Source organism: Barbus barbus (assembly GCF_936440315.1).
Source record: "Barbus barbus genome assembly, chromosome: 3".
NCBI lineage: Eukaryota > Metazoa > Chordata > Actinopteri > Cypriniformes > Cyprinidae > Barbus > Barbus barbus.
The window spans coordinates 12,435,991-12,461,710 of record NC_136731.1 but is presented as its reverse complement, the minus strand read 5'-3'; the positions used below and the strand labels follow the sequence as shown (position 1 = coordinate 12,461,710).

The window sequence follows — 25,720 nt, the reverse complement described above, 5'->3', positions numbered from 1 at the left end:
AAAAACAAAAAAACAAAAGCCAACCTTCAAGGTGCTAATGTCCCAGACAGGGAATGCAGGGGAGGATTATCAGACGGAAATAAATATAACACAGCATGATTTTCAAGTTTGTGGTGTCAGATGAGGTAAGAAGTTCATTATACTGTCAGAAAACTGGCAGTACTCTTAAAGGGAAGACGTTGTACTTTATCTACCCCTAAAAGGTGCATTAGTACCTTAAAGTAATTTACATTTAACCTTGTAAAGCCATATGAAATAATAGTTAGAAAAACCTCACTTTTTGAAATTGAACAGTTTACTGATCCCTTATGCAAAATATGCATATAAAAATGTTTGGATAGCATTTTAATAAATATTTGGTGCAGTTGCTGATATTTATATTTATATGATTTATAAGAAGTAAGATGAAATTTTGATAGATTACAATGCAGTTGTCACTCAAGTAATATTTAATATTTCACTGCTTTTATATTTAGATACTATTTGAAAAGTTTTATGATCAAAGCTCTTTAGTTTTTATTGTGGGGCAATACAATGAATGAGAGATGAACAATAAAAGTTCCCCAAAAGCCATCAAAAAAAAAAAATTTTGATACTGGCATTTTAACATGATTTGTATAAATAAAAAAAAAAAATAATAAAAAAAAAAATATATATATATATATATATATATATATATATATATATTGTGGCGGGAGGAGCAAACGACAGACACAGTGGGTGTGGCGTCAAGCCTCGGAGAGGTTTTTTATTAAACAATAAAAAGGGAAGATAAAGTGTCCAAGGGGAAAAAGTGTCCAAATAAACAGGGAACCTGGTGTCCTCGCTGTGCCGCGGGGCTAGTGAAGGAGGGTAGTGTTCGTCAGGGAAGGGTCCAGGGAAGGGGCAGAGTCCGGTGGCCGCACGCACTCCCCTCTCGGGGCCGGGAGCGAGTGGCGGCGGCGTCTCTTGCGCGGCTCCTTCCAACCCCTAGGTTCCCGGCGCTTCTGGGGGACTCGACGGCCCGGCATCCTGGCCCGTCAGCCGCCTAATGGGTGCGGCAGTCCTCCTCGACGCACCCTTCCTGGACCCACGAGGACACCAGCGTGCATGCACGGGGAAGAGACCGGTCTCTCGAGGAGAGGCGCGCTTGGCGTTTAAACAGCGGCGGTGGTGAGGCTCTATTCACGTCAGGTGCGCCTCATCACACGCCGCCAGCCCTGCGTGTTCAGCGCCCCTCCTCTCTCACACACCCACTCCCGTCGGGAGCCTGGTGAAGGGCGGCGAATACGGGACGGGGTGGTGATGATGCACAGGGGGGAGGCAGCCGACTCGTCACAATATATATATATATATATATATATATATATATATAGTATGGTATAGATGTAGTATAGTATAGATAATCAAGTAAATAAAAACGTATAGATAATCAAGTAAGCCTAGGTTCCTTCAGGCCAGTAAATGTTCATCTTAAAATATTATTAATAACATAAAAAATTATTTTTTTTAAAAATATAAATAAAACATCTAAACATTACATTTAGTTTTGAAAAAATCATATTTGTAAAATTAAATTGTAAAATCATAAAAGATTTTACAGCACATTTTATAAAGATTTTACATGCACATTTTTTGCATGATATTAAAAGATACTTGCTAAAAACCATAATCTATGGATCAGATGTTTTTCTGCATTAATTTCATCTTGTTGATGCATACCCCTAAAACCTAAAAGAAAGAGATGTTGACAACTTGTGATAGGCCTGAAACACACACACACACACACACACACTCCATATATGCCATAACTCCAGTGTGCATGTAGCTGAAAAGTCATTAAAATTCTGAAGCCTCATTCCTTTGATGAATGCACCAGTGATCATCAGAAGAGCTGATTGCATTTCCACTAAATCAAGAGTTCAGTTGTTTCTTGAAATAATCAATGAAACGGCAGCTGTTCGCTCCAGCAGAGTGCTTTATATTTTATGCATCAAAACACAAAACCACAGACTGAAGGTTTCATGAGGGAGAGAGGGACAGAAATAGTATTAGGAGAAAGCAGATGGAGCTGGAATCGGTTAAAATTAATTACACGATATGCTGAATAATTATTTAAATAAATCACAGTTAATCACATTTGCACATATCATATAATCACCTATTAACTTAAATAATTAACTGCAGAATTTGCAAAACTACACTTTGTCTTGTGCTGTTACTTTGAAAATGAAGCAAAAGGACCTGGCGTACAGGTCAGGGACCATGAATTGTTAATTTACATACATTTTCAGTTAACATTACACTTTTTTATTAAATGGAATTAACATCATGAAAGCTCTGCTGAGGATTAAAATGCAATTTCACTTTCTATTAATTTATCTCAAAATGTCATTTTTAAGTAGGCCAAGGGGAAAAAACAAACTGACTAAAGAGAAGAGAAGGAAAAGGACTGAAGATACCAGTGACACCTCTTAGTTGCATGTTTTAAACCACAGCTAAAAGATCCTCAGAGTGATTAGAGGTCAATCATTTATTGAGATGCATGAAATCTGATATTGCAGCTGAGATTTCACAGGCATTATTTACATATTCCATCTCTCTTAATTAAAAATGTCATGCTCACTGTGAAGCCTGATGGATTAATAACAACAACTGGACATTTGTCAGGAAGTGATAAAACTGTTTGTCAAAAGTGAAGTGCTGAACATGAGATGAAACTTAGAGCCATATAAGCTGAACTATTATTCACAAAGGCATTGCCTTCACAGATCTTGCTCAGATCCTCCTCGATATTGAATTTACCCAGCTGAGCATCCATGCAGACAAATCCGAACAGAGGAGAGCCAGGAGTCATGCCGTTCATTTATTTTCTCTCTAACAGCATCCAAGATGGATTTGGATTAGTTTGTTTATCAGAAACAGCTGGCATACTGTAAGAGTTAAGAGGTAACATGAGAGGGTGATCCACACGTGTATTGGAGGATTATGGGACGCTTGCTCTGAAATCACCCTGCTTTCAGCTGTGGACTCCAGAGGAACAAGAAGTGATTTAACGATTCTCTTTATTGATTCCATGAACGCATTTAGCGTAGAATAACTGCTCATGTACATAAAATAAACTGCACTAATCAAAAGCCAATCTCTTTTTTTGGTAACATTTTAATCATTTTTATTTCTATGGGATTTTTCACCCAAAAATAAAAATTCTCTCATCCTTAACTCATCCTCATACAAATCACAAATGCCTTCACAAATATTTGCAGATTCTCTGTAACATTTGAATTTAGTTCTTTGTGATGTATTTTAATGCAGTATAATAATTATTCCTTATTTCAAACAATGGGTTAAGGTATATATAAGTTAATACAAAGTATATTACAAGGCATAATTAAAAGATCAAAAATTATTTTATAATGCATTTTATACATGTAGTTCAGAGAGGGTCAAATTTATGGTCACACTCTATTTTAAGGGCTAATTCTCACTATTGACTAATTATTAACTAGCCTCAATAAACTCCTAATTTTCTGCTTATTAGTTGTTAAGTTTAGGTGTGGGGTGGGGTGGCTTAAGGGATCTCAAATGCAGAATAAGGCATTAATATGTGGTTTATAAGTACTAATAAACAGCCAATATGCTAGAAATATGCATGCTAATAAGCAACTAATTAATAGTGAGAATTGGTTCCTAAACTAAAGTGCTACCGAAACTTTAAAGTAATAGGTAGATGCTAACATTTGCACAAGCAGTACAAAACAAAGCTACTAGTGAATAGTACGGTGGCCCGTTGTGCACAATACAATGAAATCTCCACAACACAGCAAAAACAAGTCTCAACAATACGAAATTAGCACAACACATCGGAAACAAGCTGCAACAAAACACAATTAGCACAACACAACCAAATTAGCACAACACAACGGAAACAAGCTGCAACAAAACAAAATTAGCACAACACAACGGAAACAAGCTGCAACAAAACAAAATTAGCACAACACAACGGAAACAAGCTGCAACAAAACAAAATTAGCACAACACAACGGAAACAAGTTGCAACAAAACAAAATTAGCACAACACAACGAAATTAGCACAACACAATGGAAACAAGTTGCAACAAAACAAAATTAGCACAACACAGCGGAAACAAGCTGCAACAAAACAAAATTAGCACAACACAGCGGAAACAAGTTGCAACAAAACAAAATTAGCACAACACAACGAAATTAGCACAACACAATGGAAACAAGTTGCAACAAAACTAAATTAGCACAACACAGCGGAAACAAGTTGCAACAAAACAAAATTAGCACAACACAACGAAATTAGCACAACACAATGGAAACAAGTTGCAACAAAACAAAATTAGCACAACACAACGGAAACAAGCTGCAACAAAACTAAATTAGCACAACACAACCAAATTAGCACAACACAACGGAAACAAGCTGCAACAAAACTAAATTAGCACAACACAACGGAAACAAGTTGCAACAAAACAAAATTAGCACAACACAACAAAATTAGCACAACACAACGGAAACAAGCTGCAACAAAACAAAATTAGCACAACACAACGGAAACAAGCTGCAACAAAACAAAATTAGCACAACACAACGGAAACAAGTTGCAACAAAACAAAATTAGCACAACACAACGAAATTAGCACAACACAATGGAAACAAGTTGCAACAAAACAAAATTAGCACAACACAGCGGAAACAAGCTGCAACAAAACAAAATTAGCACAACACAGCGGAAACAAGTTGCAACAAAACAAAATTAGCACAACACAACGAAATTAGCACAACACAATGGAAACAAGTTGCAACAAAACTAAATTAGCACAACACAGCGGAAACAAGTTGCAACAAAACAAAATTAGCACAACACCACCAAATTAGCACAACACAACGGAAACAAGCTGCAACAAAACAAAATTAGCACAACACAACCAAATTAGCACAACACAACGGAAACAAGCTGCAACAAAACTAAATTAGCACAACACAACGGAAACAAGTTGCAACAAAACAAAATTAGCACAACACAACGAAATTAGCACAACACAATGGAAACAAGTTGCAACAAAACAAAATTAGCACAACACAACCAAATTAGCACAACACAACGGAAACAAGCTGCAACAAAACAAAATTAGCACAACACAACCAAATTAGCACAACACAACGGAAACAAGCTGCAACAAAACTAAATTAGCACAACACAACTAGAAGTCTGCTACCCGACCCGAGCCCGACGGGTCCCGAAAAATGTGCGGGTTTCGGGTCGGGTTCGGGTTAATGTTTATTGAACAGCGTCGGGTTCGGGCTTGTAACTAAGAAAAACTAAATAGGCTATATATAGTTTGCGTGCCGTGTGCTTTGCCTGCTTGCTGTGTTGTGGTGACCGGCACGCGCGAGAGAGAAAGTTGCGTGCGCAGATGTGCAATGTGCATCTGCTACACAGACCACAGACACACAGGCTCTAACTGTGTGTCTGTGGTCTGTGTAGCCCAGGGGTGGGCAAACTTTTTGGCTCAAGGGCCACACTGGGTTTTAAAATTTGACAGAGGGCCGGCCCAGTAGCAGATTATGAAACACGATCTCATGAAAGTGCGTATCTATACCACAAATTAATTTCTAGTGCCATTTATACACCAAAAATGTTTTTTGCATGCATATGCTACGTACTGTAAACCCCTTGGTTAGGATTAGGGGTGCGGAGTGCGTGCCTATTACACCCCATAAAGTGCGTATCATATGCACACGAAAACTGCGTATCATAAGCACTACAGATACAATTTGTGGTATTCGCACTTTCATGAGATCGGACTGAGCAAACACATTTACGTTGTGGCAACGTCTGCGCGAAATTCAACAACTGAGAGACAACATTCAAGCAATCATTAAATACAACATATTGCAAAAATGGTATTTATTTGCCGTGAGAAAATACAACATATTGCAAAAATGGTATTTATTTGCTGTGAGAAATAGAGTGGACCTCGGGTTCGGGCTTAACATGTAAATGTATTTGTCGGGTCGGGTCGGGTCGGGTTAAATGATCACGGGTACGGGCCGGGTTCGGGCTTCAGTTTAAAGCCCGTGCAGACCTCTAAACACAACGGAAACAAATCACAACAAAATGAAATTAGCACAACACAACAAAATTAGCACAACACAACGGAAACAAGCTGCAACAAAACAAAATTAGCACAACACAACGAAATTAGCACAACACAATGGAAACAAGTTGCAACAAAACAAAATTAGCACAACAAAACGGAAACAAGCTGCAACAAAACAAAATTAGCACAACACAACCAAATTAGCACAACACAACGGAAACAAGCTGCAACAAAACAAAATTAGCACAACACAACGGAAACAAGTTGCAACAAAACAAAATTACCACAACACAACGAAATTAGCACAACACAATGGAAACACATCACAACAAAATGAAATTAGCACAACACAACGGAAACAAATCACAACAAAATGAAATTAGCACAACACAACAAAATTAGCACAACACAACGAAATTAGCACAACACAATGGAAACAAGCTGCAACAAACCAAAATTAGCACAACAAAATGAAATTAGCATAACACAACGGAAACAAGCCACAACACAATTAAATCTTCACAACACAATGGAAACAAACCACAACACAACAAAATTAGAACAACACAACGACATTAGCACAACACAATAGAAACAAGCCGCAACACAACAAAATTAGCACAACACAATGAAATTAGACCTATGCGTTGTGTTGTGGAGATTTTGTTGTGTTGTGCACTACTGGGCATTTGACGTAAATTTAGCCTATGTGCGTTGTGAAACTTTACAATGCACTTATAGCATGCTTGACAACACGTTTACATTTAAGACAAATGCAAACTCAACCCTCTCGTTAAGGTTTGTACGACAGTTGGCCAGAAACTGAAGAGTGAATAATTTTATGAGTTCATTCCAGTCATTCATTTGTAGATCAGACTACAGTGATGAAGCAATCATCAACAGGCAGTATAGCCTACTGGAATCAACTGTGAGCGCAAGTCAAGTGTCTTTCAGTTCAATCACTTCAGTCAATAATGTCACTTATGAGGGTCCATCTGATATAAGAGTTGACTATATAGATAGTGTTGCTCATTAGGTTTCAGAGCAGAGCTAGATTATTAAAGTGGCATTGTTTCTGAGGAAAGAGAGTTCATAAGTTCAGTGTGTAAGGTGCAAAGACGTTTTCTTTAATGATGCTGTGATTCATTCTCAGACAACAGCTTCCAATTAAACAGACTTTAAAATATTTCTTTAACATTGTGGATCAAAGGTAAAGTAATACTACATTTTTTTTTTTCTGAGGATGCACAGTGGCAGATTAAGTGGTGTAGTGAGGGACAAGGTGCCCACACTCCATATATACTGTACAGTTCACAACCTCATGTACACCCCCTTCAGCTAAATACACCTTACATACATCTCCAGTTCATAACATACTACACACTCAAGATATCTCAAAGACTGCATAATAGAGGTTAAACCACTACCTGTCCCTCCTTTTATTATTCTCGTTACATCAGAGAAGAATAACAGAAGAAGCTGCTCTTGAGAACCCTGATGTTACACCAAGCCAGGATTCACAGTCCAGTAGTAGGAGAATTACACATGTGCAATGGAAATTCCCATTCTTTTTTCATTCAGACATGAGAGCAAAAGCACAAGGGCATGTCTGAAAAAAAGAAAATATATATATATATAAAGATCTTTTCTATTAAAAGACAGAACCGTGAGCTAATAATGATGGAGGATGGGTTCGCATTTGCATCTGGGTTCTTAGTGGTTTTAAACAAGTTTTGCTTACGACACTTATTGGCTGATGACAAGAATTAAAAATGCCAACAATGCCAAATATCGGCTGAATATGTCATCGAGGATGGCTCATTTCAGAAAAGTAACCATTAGAAAATTGACAGTTATTCCTCATAAGGTGTGAATTATTGTAATTCCCTTCTTACATTGGAACTAGCTAACTAGCCTCAGTTATGTATATTCTTGATCACTCATCACATTGCATTTAGAGGATCGAGATGTCCTTCAAGATGGCTAACTTTAATCGACATCCAGGTCATGGGTTGGAGGACGTAGGAGCGAGAAAATGAGGAAGCGTCAATTTGAGCACTGAGAAGCATGTTTTTATCTGTTCCCTCAGCTGCTGAGCATCTGTGTCTTGTGTAGTTTCTTCGCTTGCTCTGTGTATTAATAGCCATGTGCTTCAAGACCAGATAATTGTCTCAAAAATATCTTCATTCAGACCTGAGTGCCCATGAATAATGATGGCAGAAAGCAGTATCTAAGAAATGCTAATGCATTCTCTTAAGATATTATAGACCACGTTATCTCTCATGTATTGTGTTGATACATAAAGAGCCCTTTTCATACATCCCAGTAAAGAGTATAATACCATACAGGTCATGAATAGGCACAGATATCTGACAATATACAGCAATGATATAATGCCTCTTCCCAGTGAATAATGCTAATCTGACTCTAATAACCATCCATGACAAATGCATTCGTCCCACTATGATTTCATCACACAGGACTGAATATATCTGTTTCTGAAATCCTCCAGTCGAACAGCTAATGAGTCTCTCTGCTAATCAACAGAAAGATAATTGCGGCACATGAACAAACACATTGGGTAACACAAGCTCTTGAGTCTCTCTACACAAGCACAATGCTGCTTTTCCTGACATCAAGAGTCTGTGGATTGACAAGCAGTTGTCTTTGTGTGTTGAAATATTTCTATCGAAACAGGAGGATGAACATGGCACAAGCAAGGAATATGACATCAACACTATTGTCCCTTATTTTTTTTTAAGGCCAAAAGTCTTTATATCACATCCTGATTAAACCATATTTGAATTGATGCCCTCAGGTTGATGTTTTAAAGCACTGAAGCTGAAGACTAAGAGATCAGGCGGCTCTTTTATTCCCATAGCAATTAGTGAATCTGAAGAGGAACGACAGAAGACTATCTCAGTGTGTTAATGTCATAATGTAATTTATTCATGATGGTCCTTTAAAACTCTGTAAACCATTTTCTATTGGTAAATATAAAACTTGACCTGATTTGACTTGACTTGAATATACGGCTACTTCTGAATAGCCATCGACAGAATAAAGACGTTTTTTATGGGGCTAACTGGATTACTATCATTCAAGAGAGCATTGATTGGACAAAAATGAGTAATCCTTTGTGAAAAAGCACTATTTTACAAGTAACATTTTTGCATACTTTTAAAATTAGTTGGTAAATAATGGCCCGGTTTCACAGACAGGGTTTATTTTAAGCCAGGACTAGGCCATAGTTCAATTAGGATTTTAAAGTAATTTTTATAGACATTCCTTAGAAAAACCATTACTGGTAAAGTAAAGTAAAGTAAAGTCGTGACGTATTGTCAAGTATGGTGACCCATACTCGAAATTGGTGCTCTGCGTTTAACCCATCCAAGTGCACACACACAGCAGTGAGTAGTGAACAAATGCACACACACACACACACCGGGAGCAGTGGGCAGCCATGCTGCGGCGCCCGGGGAGCAATTGGGGGTTCGGTGCCTTGCTCAAGGGCACCTCAGTCTTGTATTGAGGGTGGAGAGAGCGCTGTACATTCACTCCCCCCACCTACAATCCCTGCCGGCCGGGGACTCGAACCCGCAACCTTTCGATTACGAGTCTGACTCTCTAACCATTAGGCCACGATGTGTGGTGTGCATCTTGAGACAAAACAAGGGAGCTGACATATTTCAAGATCAATCAGTACAAGTTTTTTTCAGTTAAAACAGCTTAGATTTACAGTTTAGTCAGGGACTAGGCTTAAGCCTTGTCTGTGAAACCGGGGGAATATGTTTAAGCGTGAACTGAATGCAATGTTTTCTAATACTTAATCTGCAATTAGTTGAGCTTAAGAGTGATTTTTTTTTTACTTTTACATGAGTAAGTTTTAAGTACTTTATATTTAATTTCTTAGTAGTTACCTAATAGTGAATAGTTACTTTAATAGTTATTTCTTTTGTCTTTGAGATATGGTTAAAGTGCACTGCAAATATACTGTTAAGCATTTATATTAAACTCAATTTTAATGTAATTTCTATTGAAACGTGTACAGGTATAGCATGCATTTAAAGGCGTAATTTGACAATTATTACAAAGCACACTTTTTAAAAGCGTACTTAAGTGTACACTTTTAAACACAGTCATGAAAGTGTATTCTCATTACGTACACTTAAGTGACCTTTTATTTCATTCATATTTTACTATCTGCAAGTACGTTTTCTAATACAATTTTAAGATTTGAAGTAAGTACACTACAATCAATGCCCAATCAATACAATTGAGTGCACTTTTTGTCACAAGGGTACACACCAGAGCAGGAGTCATCAATGTTTTTGATAGCTTGTTAATGACCTCAAAGACATTAAATCTGACATACAACTTTTATGGAGATTTTAACAACGCAGCTGGAAAATAAGACATGGAGTCTGTTTCATGTGATTTAGAAAGAACAGAGGTAGATGTTGATTTTGGCATTTAAATGTCAGTGAAATGCTACTCTGCATTACTAAACCTGTGCTGCAACAGTTTCATGACTCAACCGTCCTCCAAGTCACATCTCACATTCAAATAATAACCCTTTCTGGACACTCTGCATTTCAACGGTCACTAAGTGCTACAAAAAGTGAATCAAGACATGAAAATATTTATTAAACTACTGTGAGTAATGTTATAATACAAGCTATTGCATGTAGAAGAGATACAGTTGATTTCAGCTGTATATGAAAAATTTACCTTGACTTTGAAAATGGTCTTTGTATAACACCTTAGTCACATTTTTCATTTCATTAATATGAAATAAAGATGCACTGAAAGATATTTTGTATATTTGATGCATGTAAGTCTTATTTTATAGTTTATTAATACAGAAAATATTTGATATATTGTGAACGATAACTAGGCATAATATTTGAATGTCAGGCTAAGGTTGCCTTGACCTTGAAATCCATTATCAGTGAGAAAGAGAAACATGTCCAATATTGTTAGCTAGCTTGCTGTTGACATACTCTATTCTAGTTAGCTAATGTTAGCTAGGTCAATAAAATAAAAGCTGAATAAGAACGTTATTATATACAAGTATATATCATCGCTGTCTGGTGAAAACCTTGTATCTCCATAGTTCCTTGTTCTTATTTTTCATCATAATTCAATACTATTGGTCGCCCTTTATGTCTGTTAGTGTTCCTGAAATGTAACAGCTTTGCACATACAAGGATTCTGTCTGACAGTGACAATATACACTGAACAAAATTATAAATTCAACACTTTTGTTTTTGCCCCCATTTTTCATGAGCTGAACTCAAAGATCTAAGACTTTTTCTATGTACACAAAAGGCCTATTTCTCTCAAATATTGTTCACAAATTTGTCTAAATCTGTGTTAGTCAGCACTTCTCCTTTGCCGAGATAATCCATCCACCTCACAGGTGTGGCATATCAAGATGCTGATTAGACAGCATGATTATTGCACAGGTGTGCCTTAGGCTGGACACAATAAAAGGCCACTCTAAAGGCCAATTAACCCTCTGAGCCCGACAAACGCGAATACGCGTTTTGGGGCAGATTTTCCTGATAAGTCAGAAATGAGCTTGAATTACTGAATGAGCTAACCCTAACCTACTCTGCCATTTTTGATCGTTCAAATAAGAGCAATACACCATTACAATCTGTAAGGGGTCTACTTTTATTTGTATACTCTCAAAATAACAACTAAACTTTGTGCGCTCTCTGTCTTTGACCTTCATTATGTATGTTTTGATTATACTGTGTTGTAAATAAAATACAAATAATTAAAAAAACAAAATTTCAGTCTCCTCACACTCTCTGTCTTACCTGCCTCAGTCACAGTCACACTAATGGGCCATTAGCAGCCTTTAGGGGAGGGCCCTTTGTCTCTCAGGTGAAAATCACTTAATATTCAAGGCTATTACCACTCCCTCGCATATTGGCTTTCAATCACAAAACATGTCTTTAAAAATTTAAATCAATATATTGTTTTCTGTGAATGAGTAAGCAGAATGATTTTCACATAATTGTGAAGTAAATATTCTAGCCTACAAGATCTGGTTCTCAAAAGTCTTGTAAACAATTGTTCTGTATGTGTTTTATGGTCTTATTTCAGTGACTTCAAAATTTTAGTTTTTCACTAACCACGCATAAACGTTGTTTTCTCAAAAACACAATCATGTACATAAATGCTGCTAACATAACATTGTAGCACAGTTTGTGCTGTTTACAGTGTTATTAGACTTTAGCCATTTATATTTTTATAAGCAACTGAAAAAAGCACAAATGTCAGGGCATGTCGAAAGTTCTCCAGGCCCCCAAAACACCCTCAGGGCCCAGAGGGTTAAAGTGACTTGGAACTACCTGTGCTTTAAATGGTTTTAAGGCACACCTGCCAGCCAGTCAGAATCAAGTATTCAGACAGACCATGGTATAAATTATTTAAAAGCATACTTTTTCAATATTAAGGGCTTTTTTCAAAAAAAGCATTCTCAAGTGTACTTCTTTTTCACAAGGGATACCAGCAGACACAAAGGCATGACAGTGTACACAAACATGGCAAACAAATGTACCAAGACAACAAAACATGTTTAATCACTACAGCAGTGTTTGAAAGTGGAGTAATTGACAAATCAATGCACAGCTGGATAATTACAGACACTGACGAGACAAACAAACAGCGCTTGTGAATCTGCGCGAGGCGCTTCAGCTGACTGACTGTAATCATGTATGAAAGTCATGAGGATAAACCCGCCGAGAAATGACGAAGGATAATGAGAGGAAATCTGAGACATTAAGCACACTTATGACACTAGAGCGGTTTATTTAGCTCTTCTCCACCCATGATGCTCTGGGCTCACGACCCAACTCTGCCACGGAGCAGGTTGTTCTTAACATGCCCCATGGGTGGCTGCCGTCTGTTTCCTCAGTGTTGCTTTCTTTAGCCCGACTAATGAGATAAGCACATGCTCTAATAATATTAATAATTCAAAGAGGAATTTGTTAAATGTACTCCATTTTAAACCACCCATGGAACTGTTGTTATTTACTCATCTGAAGCAGATTACTGTATCTGAACCTGATGTTGCCTAACTACGTTCGTACATTACTTGCAAAAATTTAGCTTTGGTCTATAAAAAAACATGGTAATAGCGCAGCACATTTTGGTCCTCGTTTTTTAGTGATGTTCTGTATCTTATTTCGTGACCCTGAGGGAATTATTTGCATTATTTCTGAGCTCACACTTATTAGCGAACAGGAAGTAACATGTCAGAATGTTTGAAATGCAAGTGTGCTTTTCTGATGCCTCGGGAGAGCTCGCAAATTTCAGGATCACTGAGAAGCGATTCCTACAGCATCCAGGCATAAGAAGTGTTGTGTTTCACACATGCTGAGCTCTGTGTTAAAAACAGACAGTGTTTGTGTCTTCTTTAGTCAACCCACTTGACAAACCTACTCATGACCGTAAGAAATATAGAACAACATAGTCACGTGCACACATTTCTGCACACCACAATAAGTTGCCACTGTTACTATATCACAATAACCTCTCAATTTTTTTTGATGTGCTCCGTATACATGTTTTTGCTTACTACAATCTTGTAATTGTTAAAGTCTTGTACATATAAAATCTGGTTTAGGTTTTGAGAGACATAATTAATATTTGTCTGAATGAATTTACATACAGTAAGATGTTTGGAAATTAACGGCAGTTTGGGATAAAAATGGCACATAAAATGCCTATCAGCATGACTGCAAAATGATTTTATATAACTGTTCATTAAACAATAAGTTAATATTAGGTGACTTGCATTTAGGATTGTACGGCAATATTGATCCGAAGACAATATTGTTTGTATTTGCTCTTTTACCAATCAAATGAGTTCCAAACAAATACACAGTATTTTGAACAATTTTTTTGAGCGAATGATTCAATGATGACCCATTCATAAAGTCAGTCACATGCTTCATTCCTTAAATTAAAGTGTGACCAAAATAAATAAATAAATACAAAATAGGCTACTATTTGTCTTAAATGCATACATACCACCTTTGAGCTGCATGAAATACTCTGTGTGTATACACTTAAATGCCACTTCAGATGCAGCAGTGCAAAGATGGATTTTGCTGATACTGATTTAATTTGATTGGTAAAAGTCCTATAGTACAATTTGTACAAATACACAGTTTGACAATAAAATATCTAACAGTTCTTATATTAGTATCCTTAACATATAGAATATTGTATAATGAATATTGTATAATGTACAGTCATCTAAATGGCATCTTAAACTGTACGGGAACAAGTTTTTCTTTTTGGTTTAACTAAATTATGTAAATTCAAAATTTTGATTCACTTTAAGTTTCATTTAAATTTGTGACATCCAACCAAATTGTAATACCAGGATAACTGGTTTGAACATGGTTACCGCGCTAAAATGAAAACATTGTTGCAAGTCTATTTAACGAATTTGGTTGCTGAAATTTCAGGTTTTGGAAGGATATGAGTGTCAGTAAACGATGACAGAATTTCTTCATCAGATAAAATCATGGATAATCATCTCTGTTATTGTCGCTGCAGTGTGAGGGTGGCACTTCTGTTTATGTAACTCCTCTGAGCTTCACCTCCCCCTCTAAAACACCTCCAAATAGACTATTCCCACAATACAACACAAACACACAACACCACCAAAACTCTCATTACAGCATACTGTCCACAACAACACACCAAATCAAGCTTTACTTTATTCCAGAAATAAGCATTTATTTATCTTTTATTGCAATAAGGCACGCCAGTGAACAGGAACCAGAACACAACATTTGCATTTCCTAAAGGAAAAAGAAGTGCCTGGAAGGCAGGAAAAGAGCAGCGTTAAAGCAGTTAGGTTTAGGCTTCAGTTCTCTGTAAATTAAATGCTGCATCAGAGCTACTTTGCTGTTGTCAACAAGCTGTGGGCTGTGGAAGAGAATCAACAAGAGAACTGGAGTGCTATTGTAAACTTTACAAATGACAGATTTTGTTGTGAAATGGAAATGAGAAGCAGGACCACATTCACATTCCAAAGGTAATGGTAATACATTTCCATGGAATAGAGGCTAAACCCGAAAGTGTAGCTAAAAACTGCTGAAATCATCTGGGTTCAGTAAGATTTACTGAAGAGAAAGTGTTTGTGTGCCAGCCATTCTGTGTAAAGCCTTCATCAAGTCCGACTGAGGCCATCTTTTTTTTTCAAGTAATGGATGAGGACTTCAGTTCCAGCTTAAGGAAGCATAGAGGTTTATTTCAGTGTCAGACTCTTCAGCTGGTGGGTTTGTGTGAGTAGATTTAGGGTCATCAGTGTGTCAGTGAGTTTCTGATTATGTAAATGAGCTGTGACTCTGAGATAAAACTCAGATGTAGTACAAAATATTTGTAGTCAATGTAGTACAAAATATTTGCTCTAAATTAATAAATACAAGTAAACATGACTGGTGCATGCCTACTCCCTGAAGTTGTATAAAGTCAGATAATCAGACTTGAGCTTGTAAGATAAAGCAAATGCTTTTCAGTTCTGTGTGCAGATACTACATCTGAGCGGTTCATGGATGTGCTGTCAGAGGATGAAACTACATGAGAGCTGACTAAACAGAGCTGGTCTTAGATCTGTCTAAAATCTTCTTTAAATTGAGAGACCAGAGCTCCATCTGTACATGAGCAGTGAGGTGAAGAGAGAATAAAGAGTACTTGTGAAATCACATCGTTCTCTTGTCATGTTAATTAGACCGCTCTGCATCAGTGAGGAGAACTATGACTTCACAGCTGAGAAAAAATCTAAAGTTCAGAGTTAATGACAAGCTGGGAAAAGTGCAGTATTCCACATTGTAATAATTAGACTATAGGATCCTTTGCCTACTTTATCTTCTGATTTATGCTACCAGTGTTGAACAGTAGCTCAGAGGTAGTCAAAACAGCTTATCTTTTCTAGTAATAGGTACAGGTGGGAATCTTTAGGCATCTCATGATTCTATTTGATTTTGTTTCAGGGAGTCTCATTTACAAATAATTATCAAAACATCAAATTTTCAGTAACTGTATAGTAGTGCAGTTCTTTGCTGAGTTTTGCTGATTACATAATATCTCATTTGTTTAAATGCAAAATGCAAAGTTTATTATCACAAAGCTCTATATATACAATAAAGTTAAATTTATAAGTATATGCAACTTAAATAGTACATACAGTATACTCATGTAAAGCGACATAAACTATATAGCAAATCTCAACTGCTTGATATTATCACAGAATGCAAACTCTGTCATTGCCCAGCTCTAATCTGACTATAAGGCATGAAGATAAATGGACATTGTTGTAATACTTTACAATAATATCTCATTATTTAACTAACATGAAATAACAGTTGAAGAATATACTTACTTGATATATATATATATATATATATATATATATATATATATATATATATATATATATATATATATATAATATATATATTTGTTTTTAATTAATAATCTTTATCAATGCTAGTTAAAAAAATACAATTGTTTATTGTTTGTTCATGTTAGTCCACCCTGAAGTTACCCCAAACATGTATGAATCTCTTTCTTCTGTTGAACACTAAAGATGATATTTTGAAGAATGTTGGTAACGAAACAAGTCTCTGACTTCCATATCATGGAAAAAAAATAAAAATACTATGGAAGTAAATCACGACCGTCAACTGTAAATGATTACCAACTTTCTTCAAAATATACAAAAAGTGCAATACAAATAAAACTGACTTGACTTTGTTGACAGATTCAGCAAAAAGGCCATATTAAAACATGTCTGCTTTCATCCAGCCAATATAAATAAAATAAAGGGGTGTATGTACGCGGATACATCGTTTACGTTGTTTACGCTTTGATCTGAGTGTAAACAACATATCCATACGTTGCAAATGTTGTTTAAGTATGTGATACTCTCCAAAAAGGCACCAGGAGGAGACGAATTGTTGAATAAAGTCATTATTTTAGTTTTCTTAGCGCACAAAAGGTATTCTTGCAGCTTCGTAAAATTATGGTTGAACCACTGATGTCACATGGACTATTTTAAAGTCCTTACTACGTTTCTGAGCCTTGATCGTGTAAGGACCCTTGCTGTCTATGGGAGGTTCAGAGAGCTCTCGGATTTAATCAAAAATTGTGTTCCGAAGATGAACGAAGGTCTTATGGGTTTGGAACAACATGAGGGTGGGTAATTAATGACAGAATTTACATTTTTGGGTGAACTATTCCTTTAAAAAACAACTGTTAGCAGCACCAGGGGGGTTCAGAGAGACGGCATAATGTTAAAAAGTATAATTTATCATATAATAAATGTTGTTATTTTAAGCAACGTATAAAAGAACACTATGTAACCAAGTGCAAGAGAGTGTGTGTGTGTATTCAGAGTGTTCATGTATAAACAGTTCTCACTAATGACTTGAAAGATGCTCAACGTCCAGCCCCAGAGGAGGCCAGTAATGAATATATCAATATGTTCAGAGACTCTGGAGACAGAAATACACAGAGAATCACTGGGGACTTGACAGATCATTTGTTCCAATTTAATCCACATGTGAAAATCAAAGCCGCCTATGAAATGCTGCAAATGTCAAATGCAGAAACACACTGATCTGATTGTGACGCACGATGCTGTAGATCTGTTTGAAGCTCACCTCAGACAGATTCTTCTGTACAAAATCACAACATTAAAAAAAGAACAAATTTACAATCTTTTGGCACAAGAACATGTTTGCAAAGGGAATGAACATAGATGCAAGACGGACAACATGACAGATATAGTTTTGTATAGTTAAAAGGTCAAATGTCTATCCTTGTGGATGGTAAAACATTTTCTCTCATCCATGAACAGAGAATAATCGATCCATTAGAACATTACAGGTGCATTATCTGGGTGATAATTTATATATATATATATGTATATATATATATATATATATATATATACACATTGAGGAAGTTGTCCTTGCCATATCTACACACCAAAATACTGTATAGAGTTGGTAGTGGCATCTTTTGATCTACATAGCAACCACATAAAGTAATGTGTTAAAAACCACTCAGTAAACCCTACTAATGTGTTTTGTTCTGTTTTGCACAGTAAAAAAGTCAACAAAAAGGTGGTAGGACAGAAGTCTAAGGTGACATTTCCACAGGTGGTCATGCCAAGTGAGTTCATAAAAGAAAATAAAGGGAAAGTTATTACGCCTACCAAGTTCCTACGTAAGACCTAGTGTATCCTCATAAATTCAACACAATGGAATAAAAACACTCATCAGCCACCCACAACACCCTAGCAGAGCCGGCAGGTTCTTGCACATGCAACTCACTCACATTTTCTTCCGAAAATGAAGGTGGCACAGAAATTGCGCACTGCAGCTTTAAATGAGAGTGGAGATGGTTTATCTGTGTGTCTTGAGCGTCAACTAAAGAAAGATGAAGCACGAGGGCAACAGAGAAAAGAGATGTGAAATGAGCAGTGTTGAGATAAAAGCCCAAGATGGCAGGGTTGGATGGATGCAGCTTTAGGGTCATGATGGAGCACATGCTCACACCAGGAGGAGAAGAGCTTATGAGATCAGGAGCTCCGACCCTCTGACTCACACACAATCACAAACACACAGAGAGTCTCCAAACTCTCCAAGAAACTGAGAAAAAAAATGACAAAATCCAGGATAAAGGAATGGACTTCATTCACATCACCAATAAAATATTCTGTTTTTCCAAACCCATGTAGTTTGAGAGACCTTTGTCAGAATGCCCAGGTGCCCAAACAGAAAAGATTGTGTTGTTAGTCTGCCAGCTGTCATGACGAACATACTGCCTGAACTCATTCATGTCTGTACTTTCAATCTTGGCTGCAATTTGGACCAATTAAAACAACCACAAAAAGCATGTAAACCTCTCATAAGCTTCTTCCTAATGTGGTTTAGAGGCTAATGTGAGGCTAATCTAGTGAAGGGTTAAAAGAAAACACACATAACTGCCTTTGTGTGGGTTTTTCGTGATGTCTGAATAAGCAGCACTCAGGGGACATCAGGTCATATTTGACAGCTACTGGCCCCCGGTGCTCATCTACGGCAAACCACAAGCAGCTGTCCTCACAGCAGACACACACACACACAGCCCCACAGAGCAGGAGGAGGAGAGAGAAGAGAAGACGGTTTTTGCTCAGCATTATGCTGAATTCTTTATGAACACAACAGTTTAAAGCAAGCACACCTTCACAGAACAACTTGAACGGACATAGATCTTAACAAACACAGCTCTTTAACAAAGAACATGGCGACTGCAGTGTGAGCAAGTGTGTGTGAGGGAGAGAAATACAAGCATTTACTCACATCTGTGTCAGGCCCCTTGTCGCCCCCTGGACAGGAGAATGAAACAAACTCATGGCACCTTTTGTGGACCACAAAAGAGCACACTGTGGATGAGAAGGAAAGGGGAAATTAGATTAAAGGAAGTGAGCTCGCTCTGATTATTTGAAAACATACATTTTAGAAAAATGTATATTTAAGAAAAAAAAAATTACACACTAATAAACCCAACTAGCTCAGCAAATATATATACGTACACACATACAATAATAATTATTGTATTATGGTAATATGTTCCACAACCCAGAGGACAAGCAGTTTGAAGAATGAACGGATGGATGGTTATATGTAATATATATTCTGATAGATCTGTAAATTGCTACAGCAGTCAGTGGCTCTCTCTCCTTATCAGCAATTCACAAACACATTTTAAAAACATCCTTTACAGTTAAATAATGGATTTACAGCCATATTCATTCTGACTCTCTTTCAGATGAAACATTGCTCTGAGAGTCCTGAAGGAGACACAAATGCTGCATCGTATTTGTAGAACTGCTCCCATGAGCAAACGCTTTCCAAAATCAAACGATTTCCCCATCAATCTGTGCGCTGTAGCCTACTGCTGCTTTGAGGAAATCAATTACAAGGTTTCTGTACCTGAGCCATTTTTAATCAATAGCGGTTTTGTTTCAGTGCTAACTTACAATGCGGTGCATCAGAGAAAAAGGAATCATATGTCGCGATTAAATTCAATACATCACATTATCATAATACGATTAATAATATCATGATTATTACAGCTCAAAACAAAAGAAACAAGACATTTGGTAACACTTCAGTATAGGGGCCAATTCTCACTATTAAGTTGTTTATTAGCATGCCTTTTATTAACATAGGCTGTTTATTAGTACATTCTATTAGTAAAAAGTCATAGTTAATGGTTTGTTAATAGTGAGAATTGGACCTTAAAATAAAGTTTGACCAGACATTCACTAACAATGGCAGAGTTTAAGGTAGCTTTGATGCAGCATTACATTCATAATGCCAATGAGACTACGAGAATCTTATTCATAATCTGTGTTATTTTCGAAAATAGTGGAACTGATGGATTTTAATGAGTTCAGTTGAGAAAACAGTTTTTAAATGTTTACTCCTATGCTTCAAGCTACAGCACAGTCAGAATCATTCTTCTAAGCAAGTTCTTTCAAAGACTGTTGTATACAACAATGTATAGTTAAAGACACAATTCCTATATATAATTGACCTATCGGTAAGCCCCGCCGCCTTTACTTACTGTTGCTCCCTCGGACAAACAAACCGAGTTGCTCACTCTCATACAATGACAGCTGCAGTGTGAATACCTAGTCCCTCGATGTTTTTGCACAATTTTGGACACAGAAGGCTATCAAATGGGAATTAAATATTCCATGGAGGGATTTATAAAATATTTTCAAATAAATACGGTGGGTAACTCGAAGCAAGGGTTTACAGATCACAATGCAAGCGGGAGAAGTCTCAAGTCTCCGATCGCGGATGACAACATGCAGGATCAACACTGTTCATGTATCGCAGGGTATGATTAAATTAATGTACATTTAACCAGTTTAATATGGAGAGGCTCTGAAATGTAATCCTTCGTTTATGTGTTTTGACCTAAACTGTACAAGACAACAGTCCGTTATTCAGGTTTGTAAATTTAGGTTTAACTTTAACGTTAGCTAGTTTTAGCCAGAGATACCTTTCTGAAGCACAAGATGACATTAATATTCTGCTCGAGCAGATGAAAATTGTAACTTAATGAGTGTATGACAACCAGAAAATGAACGTTTTTGTCTTCATTTGTATTGGGGTTGAATACATTTTGCTCCATTTTGTTTGGATTCAGGAAATGTAATAAAATAAATTATACTGCCCATCCTCTCAGGAGACCTGGAATCAGTGTTACAAGGACCCCAGGCACATAATTTTTCCATTTTTGAAGCATAAACCCCATAAAACCGATGTGTGTTTCGGATCTTCCAATGTTTCTCTATGGCGCTGAAACCTAAAGATGCCATTGGCTAGTCTGCATTCGAGGGGAGGGGCTTACCGATAGGTCAATTGTCAATTTAGTTTGATTAACAGGTAGAAACGTATATGAGTATATTCATAGCATATAGCATAAATCTTAAATGTCAATGCAATATTGTAAGAAATAGAATAAATCAATGAATGTTAACGCCTGCCCTGATTAAATATTGTTGAACGATATCATTCTCATAAAATAAACAGTGGAAATATAAATATTTCTTGAGTAAAAGGCCTCACGGGTTGCTGGAAGGTTCTCTTGTGCTGATCTGTTGTATTACACACAGCTGAGAGTGGAGATTTGTTTAAATGTCACCGGCGTCAGCTACATTATCGGTACAAATGCCTCCCACAAACAGAGGAGAGCTGGGAATGACTCCAATCCATCCAAGCCCCTGTCAACAGCTCCATACAAACAACACTCCTCAATTTATATTGCGCTACAGTCATTTAGATATATAGTGTTGAGTGTGGCATCTCATCCAGTTACATCATCCTGACACATGTGACAGATTGAGTGTGAGCGATGACAATGATGAGACATATATTAATGAATGAAGTGATCGGACGATATGAAAACATGCCACATTCTAACTATGATTAACTAATGAGACAAATGCATTATGGTGTGGAAGGTCCATCCAACTGCAAATACCCATCCCCCTTAGTTACTGCTGCTATGTTCGACAAGCCATGGCGCTCTCATGCCACACAACATGTTCTCACACAGTGAAAAATACATTGTGGAGCAAAGAGGACACTGATAACACACCGTCAGACCAGGGGCGTAGATTTCGTCTAACAGTTGGGGGGGACAATATACATAATATTTCTCAAGAGCAGTTTTTGAAGGGGACACAAATAATACAGCTAAAATTGTACTTGTAAGGATATGTATACACAGAGGAAACGAGAGCGAATCTCTTCCCTCGCACGCAGATTTTCTTTGCTTTCGCACAAAACCAGACACGCGCTCTCAGAAACACACTGCTCTAGCAAAGAGAAAATAATCACATCATCCAATGTTTAAGTGAATGAAATACCCAACTAACAGCCTTACTTACTGGAGTTCCACAACTATTGAGACTTTGTTCTCTCTCTCTTGTGTGTCATGTGTGTGATATAAAAGAGGAAAGCATTTGGACCAAAACACTGTGAGGCAAGGGAGGAGGAGATTCAAAATGTTTCTAATCTTAAAACGCATTTTTGCCCCATTTGCGTTTGTGCTGTTTTACTACTTACACAATTATTTTAATTATTATTTTAATTTACAATACACAGCATGGTTTTTTAATCATATTTTTAGGGGGACAACCCTCAGATGGTGGGGTCTTGTCCCCCCCCTGGGATTTCCGCCTATTAAAGTGGCACGCTAATCTTTTCATATTTACTTAAAGCACGAAATAAACATAAATGAACATCAGAAGGGATTTTATTTCAACCGCTGAAAGACATCAATTTTTGACATCAACACCATTTTTAAAATTCAAGTCCACCAAAGTTAATCTACTCTCCTGTCTGGTTTGTTTGTCGGACAAAAATAGTGGATTTGACGTTATGATTGGTCAGATCGCCTTAGGGTTAGGTTTCCTGTGTGTCCAGTCTTTTTGGTGCGCAAAGTAATTTAATTTAAATTCTAATCGGACTCCATTTTATTACGACCTCAAATTTAGATGGAAATGCAAATTGGTTGCTTGTCCATTTCTAATTATTATTCTTCTGACATTCGATTATTCTAGTTAACTCTTTACTTTATATATTACTTGTTCATTAGGAATCTATGTCACTCAGAGTTAGGGATGGGTACCGAAACTCGGTATTAAATCGGTCTCGGGGCTAAATTATGAAAGACCGGAGTATCGATAAGCTCTGACGTTATCGGTACCTCTGTCGGTATTGGAGAAATTAAGAAAACACACATACATTTATTGTTTCTCTCTTTCTCTCTCTCTCTCTCTCTATATATATATATATATATATATGTCGCCAGCTGTTTTTATGTGCAATAATATTCAAACATTTGTCTATGATGCATTTTTGCTATGCGCAATTCAGAAGCCAGATCCAACTTCAGCACACGCAACATGAAAGTCCTGTTTAATTATGATAGAAGAGAGAACCAACTATTCAAACATCTGCTCACACTTTAGGCCTGTGGCTGTTATATTAAGCTAAGTATTTTTTTTTCTTTTCGATTTTGGCTTCCAAGGATTATAGCCGCATTTCTTCTAGCACAACTCCCTTCCCTTCATAGCGGCGCGGATTCGTTCCTCCGAATCAAAACTTAACATCTGAATCAGCTCAATCAGTGATTGTTATAAAATGCCGTCTTTACTGTTGCTACATTGCAGGACATATTTGATAGTAAAACGTTGAAAGTACAATCTGCTGTTCCCCAGGCTGAAATGTGTGTGCGCGCGTGTGCCTGCGCGGAGGCGTGCTCCAAAACGGACAAGCACACTTTGAGCTTCGGGCGCGTCGAAATAACACACAAAAATATGCCAAAAAATACACACACAATGTGTCAAAATGGCCGGTTATGAGAGTCTTCACTTTTATGTTTTAAGTGGACGAGAACAGTTGGGAGAAAATCCGATGCGTGTCAGTATATTGTCTTAAAGTGTCAGACTGGAGCTTGAGCCATCAATGTTAATCAAAGAACAAAATGCAAAGAGAAAATCACCCACAGCTCTTAATCTGAACAACGTTATAGCTTTAATAAGCATAAATCTATCAGTACATACAGTGAAAACTATGCAGTGCTCATTTACATTTGATTACTTTTGTAACTATTACTTACCTGAACATTAATATTAGTAGACCTTCATGGAAAAATGAAAGCACTGTTTATTTCATTTCGTTTGTGTGTTTGTTTTATTGTATTTGTCAGTTTGTTTTACTTTGTTTCTTTGTTCATGTTGTTACTGTATCTTATCTTATGTATATAAAACACTAAAAATACCTGCACACTGGTGCATTTACAAATTGATGAAGTGCAGGCATTTTTAGTGTTTTATATACATAAGATAAGATACTGTAAGAATATGAACAAAGAAACAAAGTAAAACAAAAAGTACCGATAAGAATACCGTTAAAGTACCGGATCGATAAGCAGTATCGATAAGAGTAGTAATACCGTTAAAACCTTAACGATACCCATCCCTACTCAGAGTGTATCGCATCGGCCATTTTTATGCGGACCTCACGGTCACAAACTCGCCAGTCTGATCATTAGCCAGAGGTTATTAACATCTTATGAATCATACAGAATGAAGTTTTTGTGTGTGCATGTGTGTGTGTTCCACGCAAAATCTTCACTTATCTTAGACAGCATCATTCACACACACATGCACACACAAAAAACTGTTTTCCCCATGGGGACCAAATTATTATTCTTGTGGGGACACTAGTGGGGAAAACACTGTTTTGGCCAGTAACATAAGCCAAACTTTAGTGAGCTACTTCACTGTCGGCTGCCTGCATAGACTGCTAGCTTCTGGCAACATCATAACAAAAATGAAACTCCATAAGTGACTAATTTGGAACACTGTATAGAAGAAGAAAAACACAAAATGCATAAGAGACTCAATATATTTAATTAGTGATAGGTCATTCAAGGAATTTGTTCATTGCATCTGTCATGTGACAAATAAATGACTCAGGAGGTATAAAGTAATCATTTATGTTCCTCATAAATTATCTTTGGATGCATTATAATTGTTTCATAATTCAGAATATGATCAAGATTATGTAGGTGAATGTGTTCAGGGAATTTGCCATTTAACGCCACTCAAATGAACAAAATACATTTTTTTAATGAATAAGATTGAATGAGAGAGTCAGTAAAATCCCATCACTAGTTTTAAAAGAGTATGACGTTAGCAGGTTGCTAAGCTAATAAAGAAATCGGCTGATTAACAAAAACAAACAAAACAGACATTTACACAAAGAGTCAGTTTCGATTGGATTAAACTGTTTGTTGTTTGTAAATGACCATTGACACATATCATTTACATTCTCATACTGCCAAAATGGAAAGAGAGGCTGTAGCAATGCAGCTTTCTTCAAGTCATGTGTTCAATTTAAGCCAAAAGAAAGAATCTTAGAAGACTAGATAATGTCTCTTCCTACCCTCTGAACTAATCTTCCTGTCATAAGCATGCCTATGATGCCTAAAAATGCTGA

The 25,720-nt window shown here is 36.9% G+C and overlaps 1 protein-coding gene across 1 annotated transcript in view; it reads right to left on the bottom strand.

Annotated features, from left to right (window-relative positions):
- The window catches only part of LOC306846029 (protein kinase C alpha type-like), a 192,112-nt gene that overhangs the window by 104,493 nt on the left and 61,899 nt on the right, over positions 1-25,720 (bottom strand). Inside the window, exon 3 of the mRNA XM_079379099.1 lies at positions 19,493-19,575. Coding sequence (XP_079235225.1) covers positions 19,493-19,575 — 83 coding nt within the window. The remainder of the gene's footprint in view (positions 1-19,492; positions 19,576-25,720) is intronic.